This window comes from Eupeodes corollae, chromosome 1 (assembly GCF_945859685.1).
Source record: "Eupeodes corollae chromosome 1, idEupCoro1.1, whole genome shotgun sequence".
NCBI classification, from domain to species: Eukaryota; Metazoa; Arthropoda; class Insecta; order Diptera; family Syrphidae; genus Eupeodes; species Eupeodes corollae.
This window is the reverse complement of record NC_079147.1, coordinates 200,177,866-200,190,090: the sequence shown is the minus strand read 5'-3', so window position 1 is coordinate 200,190,090 and position 12,225 is coordinate 200,177,866. Positions and strand designations below refer to the sequence as shown.

General features: G+C 32.2%; 1 protein-coding gene across 1 annotated transcript; it reads left to right on the top strand.

Annotated features, from left to right (window-relative positions):
• The first annotated feature begins 1,574 nt into the window (after nt 1-1,574).
• LOC129942524 (trypsin-1-like) lies at nt 1,575-2,443 on the top strand. The gene has a single exon (XM_056051504.1). It carries the CDS (start codon nt 1,610-1,612, stop codon nt 2,375-2,377), a length of 768 nt encoding a protein of 255 aa, XP_055907479.1. The 5' UTR covers nt 1,575-1,609; the 3' UTR covers nt 2,378-2,443.
• Nucleotides 2,444-12,225: the final 9,782 nt, after the last annotated feature.

Here is a 12,225-nt window from a genome sequence, read left to right as displayed (position 1 = left end):
TAATAGAACATATTCACCTAGAAGATAATTGTTTGTATTTTTTGTCTCTCTTCCTATTGCAACATTCCCATTAGTAGTTTTGCTTGTTTCTAAAAAAATATAATTAGTTGAAAACTAAATAAAAGCCGCACCAAATTCAAAGAAAAACATCAAATACTATCAATATGAAGTTCTTCGTTGTTGTTTCATTGTTTGTAATTCTTGCAGTAACTTTGAGCCAAGTTGAAGCTCAGGTTAAATTTAACGAAGCTAAAGAGGCCCATATTGAACCAAAAAAGTCTGTTCAATTTGGAAAATTGGATGAAAACGCAGGAAAAGCTAGAGTTTATGGTAAGTTCCGATTTTGTTTGCTTACTTTTCATTTTGATTTGTATGAGAACGAACACGTTCCACAATTTTTCAATTTTTAATCAAATCGTGTACTAACTATGCTTTGAGTCTAAAAATGTTGCTCATTTTTTTTTATAGATCCATGCAATTACAATCCTTTTGACCACTCCGGTTGCACAGCTGCTTGCTGGTCTGTAGGTTATTACTATGGTGGATTTTGTTCAGGCTATGATTGCTATTGCTATGTTTGAGCAAAATACTATCAAGAAAATATGGATTTTTGAATTCGGATTTGGAAAATAAAATATGTATTTTAAAGCTTAAATAAAAGGATTTGGAATTTTTCTACTTTTTTTCTTTTCAGTTTTAAGGTTTAAGCTTTTCCTTTGCTTTTCTAAGATATTGTATTTTTCAACATTTTGTTCTTGTGAATTTTTATTTTTAAGGTTTAAGTTTTTTATTTGCTTTCGCAGTTTCAAAACCTGAACCACGTTTGACCTTAAGGTTAATTTGCTCGAATTGATAAGTTAAAGTACGGATCAACAAGTTCTTAAGAAAGAGTAGTTTAAAAACTCAGACTTCAATTTAGTATTTTGTCGCAAATACGTTTAGTATAATTTCAGAAGACAATTTCTCCGAAAAAAGCGTTAAGTGAATAACAATGCAAGCCTTGTGGAATTGAATTTTACACTCAAAAACATGTTTAGAAAAGGTGGTACGTTAAGAATAAAGGTTTCTTATGTAATCTTTCATTTTCTCTTAAGTTGAAATTTAAAACACATTGAATGATAACAAGTCTGAAAAGTCAAGTTAGATGAATTGGACTGAAAAGAATTCAGACACGATTTCTCAAAATCTAATACTTCACTATAAGTTACTCTCGAGACATTAAAACATTCAATACAAACTTATAATAATGCAATAAATTGGATTAATGTCAAAGCTACTCCATAATAATCTAAACAAACATAATAGCTTCGAACTTAATGTAAGTAAATAAATCATAAGGTTTTGATAAGATTGTTTTAGTGCAGGTCTTGGGAAATCTCAACAAGGCTGCTAGCGTCATAAAATATAAAAAATTGAAATCAAGTGGTTTAGTTTTGTTAGTGGTAGTTGTAGTTTTTTTTTTCTCAAACTATACTAAGCCCTTTTTGCTATCTTTTCGTAATTAAGTCAATGCCAAAGTATTTGGAATACGAATCGATCTCGACTATATAAACCATTGATTAGCGTTCAGTAAGATACAGTTTGTTTTGAACTTCCCATTAATACAACAATGTTCCGCTTGGTTTTACTTTGTTGCCTGCTGGCTCTTGCTCAAAGTGCTAGGCTCTTGAAAAAACCTATGATTGATGGACGTATTGTGGGTGGTCATCAAATCGATATTGCTGATGCACCACATCAAATATCCTTGCAACGTTACAACAGCCACTCATGTGGAGGATCGTTGATTAAGAAGAACATTGTCTTAACAGCAGCTCATTGTACAAGCGGAGCAAGTGCTTCCTCACTCAAAGTTCGAATTGGTTCATCCTTGTATGCCAGTGGTGGTGTTTTAGTTGCCGTGAAGAAAGTGACAGTCCATCCCAAATACAATCCTTCGACCATTGATTACGATTTCTCAATTTTGGAATTGGAAGACTACAAAACCAAAGGATTGACTTCGGGAAATGCTAAGTTACCTAAAGCTGGAGAAGATGTTGCCGATGGAACTTTGTTGCAAGTGACCGGATGGGGAAATACCCAGAATTCACAAGAATCCCGTTTGCATTTACGTGCAGCTTCAGTTCCTAAAACCAATCAAGAAAAATGCAATTCTTCCTATGCCCGTTATGGCGGTGTTACTGATCGTATGCTTTGTGCTGGTCTCGAAAAAGGTGGCAAGGATGCCTGTCAGGGAGATTCAGGTGGTCCATTGATGGAAGGTGATGTTTTGGTTGGAGTTGTTTCATGGGGTTATGGATGTGCTGTACCTAATTATCCTGGTGTTTACTCTCGTGTGTCATCAGTTCGGGAATGGATTACAACTGTCAGCAGTGTTTAAATAAAACACTAACAACATATACAAAAAAAAGATTGAAATAAAATTTTATTAGTGAGCAAAGTATAATTTTTGAATAGAAATAATTTTTAGTTTAGCAAGTTGTACAAGCTGTACATTTATCAGAAGTTTCACATGTTCTGCATAGTCAGATTGTCTTGTCAAAGATATATCCATCAATCATATAAATGATCTTGTGTGTGATTTCCAACACGGGTTTTGAAAGGGTAAATCTTCTGTCCCAAATTGGTCTTACCAATTTGTAATTGTTGATGACATTTGGTATAGAAGTATCTAAACTTTAGGTTATTGATGAAAGCCATCTGGGTTTTTCTTTCTTTCTTTTTTGTATAAATGATGTGTCTAAAGTTCTGAAATTCTACTGGTAATGGTTACCTGCTCTTTCAAAATGACCTAGATGAATTGTGTAGGTGGTTAATCTAAATGATCGTAAATTAAATATAGAAAAATGAGTGTCAATATCCTATAAAAGGACTTTATATCATGTTTTTTCATTATATTTATTGGAAAAAGTTGAACTTAAATTGGTTCATAATGTTAAGCATCTTGGTGACATCTTTGAAAAATCGAATTCAATGTTAGGATTTTAAAAAGTAATATCGTAGATTTTAATGATCCTTAAATTCCTTTACTATGGTGTTGTTAGGCCTTTGTTAGAATATGCTTGTGTTGTATGCAACCTAACAACTCAATGTGATATAAACAGGTTTGATTGTTCAAATTAACTTTTAAGGCATTGCTTTAAAAAAATTCTATAGTTGTTTAGACTGCAGAAACTTACTTCCTCTTATGGCTTTAGTCTTAAGCTCTTGAAGGTGAATATAAAAGTTCAAGAGCCTTAAGACTAAAGCCATTGCTATTTGAGGTATCACTTAGAACGTCTTAGGGATTACGAGAGCCATTATGTCTTTGTTGTTGATTTCTTAATGAATCTTATTATTACCTAGATATATGTAAGTTCAAATAGAATCATTTTTCATAATGCTAGGCCCTAGTTCACACAGGACTGCCACCTTAAGTAAGTAGAATCATTGTTAAGAAATTTATGTCTAGAGCTTAAAATATGTATTTGCCTTTCGGTTGATTATATAGAGGACAAATAGAAAAAAAAATTAAAATTAAGTTTCACATGTTCCACATGTTTTATGTATCTACAAGTTTCACATTTTGTAGATCCACGTGATCCACAAGTTTCCATAACTTTATTTTTGGAATAAAGAAGTGGAAACAAGTTGGGTCCTAATAAAATTCTCATTTTGAAATAATAATAAGATAAGTTTAAGAAAACAAATTCGTTAATAAACGATCCACACTTGAACTAACGAAATATTCGTACGTGTCTTAATCTAAAAATGTCATTCTAGTCTTTGTTGGACATCTGTAATAAAGAATAAGAACAAGCCATGTGAAGGAAATGTCATAATGGACAAATATTCGTTTGTTTGTAGGTCGTTGGCCGCTCTCAAATAGTCCTTAACAGTTCGAGTAGGAACCATAGTAACATGTGAGGTTATGGATTTGCTGTAAGCTGTTTGTGCATCATTAACGAAACAGATTTAAACTGTAATCATCGACGGACGTTGAAGATATAATACACAAATTTACCTGATTTAAATTAATTTTACTGATAAAATATGTGTTTGCCCGATAAAATATTCAGGAACCGATTTTTTAATATCAAAATGTCGATGTTGATATGCTGCCTGCTTTCATGGATGACAGTCTTTGTCTTTGATTGACCCCGATTTTATTTGAAATCTCATTCAATTGACCCAAAATCAAATGGCAAATATGACATCGTTTTCTATTTTATATGAGTAGATAAGGTAGAGAGGGTTGAAACCCCCCAAAAACAAACGACACACGAAAGTCTGTGTTGCTAAAACTATCCACACAGAAGCCACATATACACCGAGTCCAGATCCTGATACAGAGTTTACCTCTCTCAGTATGTTTACACAAAGTTGTTTTTTACTTTTTTTATTTCTGATTTTTCACTTCCATATATCACCCACTCATTTTTGGCAAAAAGCAGTTGAATCCTTTCACCTCTGTGCCATGGCAATACGGCCCGGATATAGGATACGTTTGCAATCATATAGGACCATAAGTATAGGAGTAGTACTTTTGACATCCCCTTAGCCCTCCGCTTTTATGGTAGCTTTATTTGCTCAATGAGAGTGGCTTTAATAATAGAAAGTGGATTCATTCTTTCACTCCTCGTATATGCTTGTTCATTTCCACATATTGATACTTGGTCCTTGTCGGTTTTGTATTGTACGGCATGCAAGCCGGCCAACCGACCGGTGAGGATTTCATCCGTTTAGTTTAAAGCATTTCGATATAATTCAATGTGTGTACACTCTATGGTATATGTATACAGGAGTATGTTGCATAGAAGGACTAGAGTATAGATATTCAGAAAATTGGTGGCATTATTGGAATATTGACCAGCCGTATACCGTAATAGTCATTGTGCATGTGCAATCGACAACCGATGATTCGTCTGGATCAAAATGGGATCAGTCTTAATGGAGCCTTAAAATGCTGTATTTGTTTTCAAACAGTATCGAAATTTGTGTTGATTTTTCGTCTACTAGAAACTTGTAGTTTATATAGATTTTAGTTTAAAGTTCGGTGTCTAATTTATTGCTTAGCAACTTAATGTTTGCTTTCATACTTCATGAAGTTAAACTTGCTAAAGGAAAATATAGCATCCATTCTGTTGTTTCTTATTTTTTTAGATTTTCATATAACAATTAGCAGAAATTGCCATATTTAAAATTATAATAATCAAAGTAATTTCAGAAAAGGGTATAATTCAATAACAAGAAATAAGTAAATAGAATTTTGAATCTAGCACGATAGGTATTTAGATTTTGGTATAAAAATTAAAACCGTGATTCGTTCTTTCATTTTACAAAAAATTGCAGCTTTGTTGAGTAGTTGGTGTAAGAAAAGATAAAAATAATTTTGTAATGCATTAAATTAAAGATAGAGTACATTGACTATAAGATTTTCTGGGTATCAGTGGGAATTTAAATTTATAAACTGTTTGCATATGCATCCAAAATTTATGGATAAGTATTAAGACGAACATTCGGTGAATATTATTTTTTTTACTTTCAAGCATCATTGTTACTACAGAATGAATTTCTATCCATATTACCTCGTCTCCGTCAATTTAAAGCCTTTGATATTTACCTAGGACTTTATATTTCTATAAAACCACACACATAAAGCCTTACATAGGAACGGCATTGTAAAAATTTACCGGAATTAAACTCTTTGGTTTTCCCTCTAATTGGAATCAATATTCCCGAAAAAATACGAAAAATAATAAAAGTCAAAGAGATATCAGAATATGTACAATATTTTTTCTTCCTGAGAAAAAGGATTCTGATAACATTTTATGCATTCACAAAATCATATATGTAGGTAGGTCAGAGATATAGATACCAAAATGGATGGATTGGCGGATAAACGAATGAAAGCAAGCATCATCATTCTTTATATGCAAACCTTTCAGCTTTGATACATTACGAGCAATTAAAAGCTATGATGGAAACATATGTATATATTATGTTACGGAATAAAAGTTCGGTCAAGATTTAAACAGCAATGCGCAGTTATTTCATGTGGATTTTTTTTGTCTTCAAGAAGATTGAGAAAATTTCATTTATAGAATGTAACAACAATTTAGGTAGACACGTTTTTGAAAACCAAAAAAGCTTAAAACTTTTAAATATATACATATGTTTGGCCAATTAAAGTTAAAGCAGAGGATTTCCTGGTTACGGAGAAGCGAGTATTGGTTAGAGACTAATCCACTTGCTTGGCCTTTTTGAAGGCGAGTAGCTTCACTGGCATTATTGACTTCCAAAGTCATGGTATTGATGGTGTGTTCCTTCTTAAAACGTTTTTATGGAGATTTAAGAACAATTGAAACATGACTTATTTACATGCCGGATTGAAAATAGACTAGACGACGAATCGAATCGAAATTGGTGTATATGTACTTAAATCGACGAACTGAAGAATCGAGTTCACTGCTGGTCCTTGCAGTGTGTATGAAATAATTGTGTATATTGTTTTGAAATGATTTGTTTTTTGTTCAGCTTTTTCCTGTTGATATGTTGTTCCAATAAAATATTTCCATTTTTGTTTTTGTAAAATCATACCATAACTTGTTTACATATCATTTTGAATTTTGTTGAATTAAATCATTCGATCCTCCATTTTCATGTATAGGATGTTTTTTTTAGAGTTATAGAACTTTGAAATAGAATTAATCAAAGATAAATCTTTTAAATTGACATGCATTTTCTTTATTTGAAACATAATTTTCTGGAATTATGATGTCCATTACTTTTTCCAGCATCTGTGGCCGTGTATCTACATAACCACGCTGAATGCTGTCCTTCAAGCGATCAATCGTTTCAGGCTTATCGGCATATACTAGAGACTTTCCATATAAATATGTAAAATACACAACCATGGTTTTCAAAATAAATATTCACTATTTGGAACCGCTGTTTAGGAGTCAGTATTCATGTTTAAATAAAATTACAAATAAATCACTTTACAGCTAGCTTATAAAAATAGTGTTGCTATAACTTTAAGAAAAACACCCGTTTTCTACATGAATCGCAATAATATTTTAAGTTTTATTGGATTTATCATTCCATTCTTGTAATCGGGGTGTTTTTGGTGAGTTGAAATTGTCAATTCGATAAAAATATGTAAGACGTTTTTATATTTATTAAAACTGTCAAAAAAAGAACTTTGTTTCATTTTTAACATTTAACCTTTTTACACCTAGCCCAAAAACGGGTTTTCGGCAAAAAGTTTTCGAAAACCCGAATTTCGTTCACACCAAACATTTACACGTTTTCATTTCACATTTAAATTTTTTTAACACCTACTTTTGTATTGATAAAAGAAACATTTCAGAAAGAGCCGCAGAACTTTAGAACTAAAATATCTAGAAATGCAAGATACAAACTTTAATCTTATGTAGGTACTTATCAAGTTGATTTTCAGGACGACAAAGATCTATACGAGCTCCAAAAGAACGAATTGGATCCCGTCATTGAGTGGTTTAACAAACGTTTCGATACGAACGTACAAAATACGTTCTGGGGACGGGTGGAATGGGCTCACGACATGAACTAACAAGAATTACAAGCTCGCTTGGCTGCAGATAGCCTCTTTGTTCACTTCAACTAATTGTCTAGAAAATATATCATAGAATCAACAACAAACAAAACTGTCACAGTAAAAATTAATTTTATTTAAAACATTTTCTTCTTCTTAGACAACAAATTAAATTCAAAATACTGAGTTGACTATTGCTGTTGGTCAAATGTCCCTTCAGAATCGCCATATATTGTGGCCATCTAAGCAACTTATATAGGGGGTTTGAGAAGATTCTGAACGATTTCGTGTAGGTCCTTATGGCCGGAGCAGAAAAGGTCAATTCCTAGTTCCAGATTCGTAACAAAATTTATTTCAATATGAAATATTTGTTTTGACAGCAGCCATCAGCTGTTTTGTTTACATTAATTTAAGCGCTGAATGTTTCGAAAGGTTTGATTGTTTAGTTCAACTTTGAATTGCCACTTTTCGAGAGGTTTTATATAAAACTTGTGGTTTACCAAAAATGTATGGGAAAACTTCAGTTTTCGATGTAGGTTTTCATCTAAAACCGATAATTTCGCGATAACCGGGTTTTGGACTTGGTGTGAAAAGCCTATCAGACATATCAGAGCGTTAGTTTTGTGTTTCTTTTTATAATTACAGCTTTGAATAAAATGACGGAGCTAATGGAATAAAAGCTGAGTATGGCTGACTTCATGTTTGTTTCGTGTTGTATTAAATAGAAAAGCTCTGATCAAACTCTGCTTAAATCGTACTCGAACCAGCGTTGCCCCCAAAAAATAAATTTTCGTGTCACGTTTTTTGAAAAAAAACGTGCCATTTATGAAATTTTCATGCCATACGAAAATAAAAATAAAAATGTTCTTTAAAAATAAATATTAATTCAATACTATTACTATTAAAATAAAATCACTTCCTCTATTCGTGTAGGAATTGTCCAGAAATAGATATTTTTGGCGAGTTCATAATTACCTATTTAACATCACATTATGAGTAGGTATTATTATTAAAAATATGTATAAATATATAAAAATATGAAGACGTAATAAAGCTTTGTTATTAATTATTAGGCTTAATAATTTCATTATATGACATTATAGCATTAATTGTTTTGTATGACAATTTCTTTTTGTTGTGTGTTTTAATATTATTTAGCCTTAAAAACACTCGTTTTGCTGATGCACTTCCGTGAGGCAAACTTAGGAAAATCAACATAAATTTACAAATATTAATAAACATTGCTTCATCAATTATATTTTATAGTTTAAACAACTTAAGCTTAAACGTGTTTGAATCTTCAAGATAAACGTTAGCCCAATCTGAAAATTTTTTCTTATAACATCTTTCTCGCACTATAATAGATGAGAAAATTCTGATACCAAAATATTGAAGTGTGGCAAAATACTTTTTATGTTTGGATTATTTTTTAAACGCATTTATAACATTAACATTAAATTAAGTTTTCTTTCAAATTCTTGTGAAAGTTTTTTATAGAATATTTGACAATCTTTTAAAACATTCAAGTTTTCTATTTCATAGCAAATATCATTTCTGTTTTTTAAAGAATTAACATAATCTTCTTTTAAAAAAGTAGCTATATCTGAAATTAAGAAATTTATTTTTGGGGCTTGGCTTTGAAATTACACTAAGTTTGTCTGTAAAGGTAGAACGTAATCCAAAAACTTGAAATATGATTTTATTCTGTTATCATTTAGTAGGTAAGCAGTATTTTTGACTTTTCACTGTTTTCTTCTTTTGCAGCAATAAAAAAAAATGAGACAAAACCATCCAATTTTTTAACAATCATTTAATGCCACAAATAAAAGCCAGAGAGTTGAAATCATTTTTGGAATTTTGTTTTGTTTCATATTGAATATTCTTGAAAAACTGCCATTTTACTTTGCCGTTTAGGACTGTTTCTTAAAAAACTATATACACCTTTGGCTAATTCATGTATTTTTTTCGGAAGAGTAGAGCACGCGTTTGAAATATGTACATATTTGCAACGAATGTGAAGTGCAACTGCTTGAGCAAATATTGAACTTCCCTTTTTTTACCAATTAAGTTTGATATGTTAATATTATAAGTTTCTAAAAAATTAAGTATGGTTCTTGATAAACTGTTCTTTTGATTATTATTGACACTGCGTTTACACTATGGTTTAAATTTATGTAAAAAGATTGACATAATAAAACGTGCCATATTTAAACTTTTCGTGTCACCGTGCCACGAGAAAATTTCCGTGTCAAAATGGCACGATCGTGCCACATAGGCAACGCTGACTCGAACCCTTAAGCACAGATAATGAATTTATATTTATTTATATTTATTATCTGTGCCTTAAGGCTGAAATACAAACACGCTTCGGCTTAGTCTGCGACTCTGCGTTACGATGGGCCTGCTCCGAGGTTGCTTTGAATGACATTTCTAAACTAACACTTCTGTCACTAGCAGCTGATATTTTTTCTCAAAAGTTTGTTTTGATTTGAGACGTTCGGTGGGTCCGGGAGCTCAATCTACGGAGTTCTTCGAAACTCATTTTCTGGTTTACAAAAATAAAACGTTTTTAGGAAAAAATTGTATACTTATTCTATGTATATATTTTAATAACTTATTTGTGAACTATTTCTAATAACCAATGGGAATCTCTTCAAAAGCAAATGTATTTTATTTGTTGACCTTTTTAAAGCTGTTGAGCTGTCGGACAAAGGAAATGTTCAGCAATTTTGAACTAGAGCTTCCGTTTGAAGTAAACGTCAGGCTAAGCCGAAGCTAAAGCGTGTTTGTGTTTCAGCCATTAAGCTCTGCTCTGAGCTTAAACAAAAAAAAAAACACCTATGGCAATTGATAAAAGACGTGTTTATCAATAAAATCCAAGCAGTGTTTACAATGAAAAAAATATTATGAATTACACAAAACACATATGTAGGTAAACAGAAATGAATCCCTTTGAAAGGAATGAAGTCATGAAATACTTAAGTTCTCTGAAGGTTAAGGATGCAAAAAAGTGCATGACATTTGGCTTAACATGTAGGAATTAAAAATAGAAACGCATGCTTATCTTCCATCAGTTACTTTCTTCGTTGGCTATTATTGTCATAATACACATAATATTTGTACTAAATTCTCTTAAGCCCGTTTAATTTTAAATTCAGTTTTTGACAGAAATAACCTTAATGGTTATTTTGATTTCTAACTCAGTTTTAGAAAGTTAATTCATATATTCAAACAGTTTAAATTTATGACAAAAAAATCAAAACGCACTGCTCATAAAAAAATATAGTATTTGGCAGGACAATTATAGCCAAACCCAAGTCAGGTATTTCCAAACATAAAAAATTTCAAAATAGCGAACAAATTGAAACATTGTTGTGTTTCCAGTAAGCTCAAGCATGCAGAAAGAAGTGACAATTCAACTCTGTGCATTGAACTAAAAGCAAAAAGTCAAATTCTGTATAAACGCAATCTGCCAGCCATCACTGTCGTTCAATGTTTAGACGTTGAGAGAGTTCACAATTGTCTCGTGCAAAAATGACATGCATACGCTCCAAGTCATAAGTATAGAACCAGGCATTATTGAGAAGTTAAACAATTAGATATCTGCACTGATTTTAAATTTGTGCAAAGTAGTTTTTGTCTGACAAACAAAAATGTTAATGGTCCAAATAAAACATCTTAATTATATCCATGTGGACTTTTTGGATAAAAAAATTACTTTCCACCAGTCTTTTTAAAATATCATTTCCCGATGTGCAAGATTACCATTTAGAATTTGCGCTTCAATATAAAGGTTGGAAACAACTTAACCGAACCTTTCGATTTCAAAGGGCTGCATACAAGGTGAAGAGCTGAAATGGGTTTCCTCTAACACCGTGCCTGAAAGAATAGTGCAGAGCTCACACGTCAACACAAGAGGCACTATCTTCAAAAATTTTCTGGCAGATTTTGACAGCAAACTGCTTTTTGGTGAATATCGTTAAATTACTAACAAATCTTACGATAAAATCTTTACTTATACAACTTAACCCGCCCTGAATAGAGTATTGGTCAAAAATTGATGAATTCGTGCTGAGCGATTGGAATAGTAATGTATTTCCGATTATTGGTCCCGTCCCGTCCTCAGTTAAAAGTAGTATTTTAAGCAACAGAGTTTAAAGTCATATCCATTAACGCAATACGATTGCAATTCAAAATTAAAACAAAATAATCTTCCAAAGGGGAATGACTCCCCCTGGTTCCACCATTGGGTAGACTTAACCAGAAGGTTAAAAGTCCAACGAAGACGACGAAATCCAACTCTTCGAGTCCATACCCACAGAACAGCGCAGTAGGGGAAGACCGAGGACCAGGTGACGCGGACTTATGGAAAGTGACCTCATCCAACTTGGAGTGCGCAACCACAGACATCTAGATAGGGACCGAGCTAGATTAAGAAACTTGTTGGGTGAAACCTAGTTCAAACAGGACTGTACCGACAACTTCAGTGAGTAAGTTCCTCAACATTCCACATCATTTGGAAAGCTTCTAACTGGAATCTCAAATTTGTATGGAATATTTGTTTAAAGCTTTATACACACTTCAAATGTTCACCACAGCGGATAACACGAAGAACAGTTGACAAGTTTTCTAATTGGTTGTAAATCTTCTATCTTACTATCTATTATTTGGCA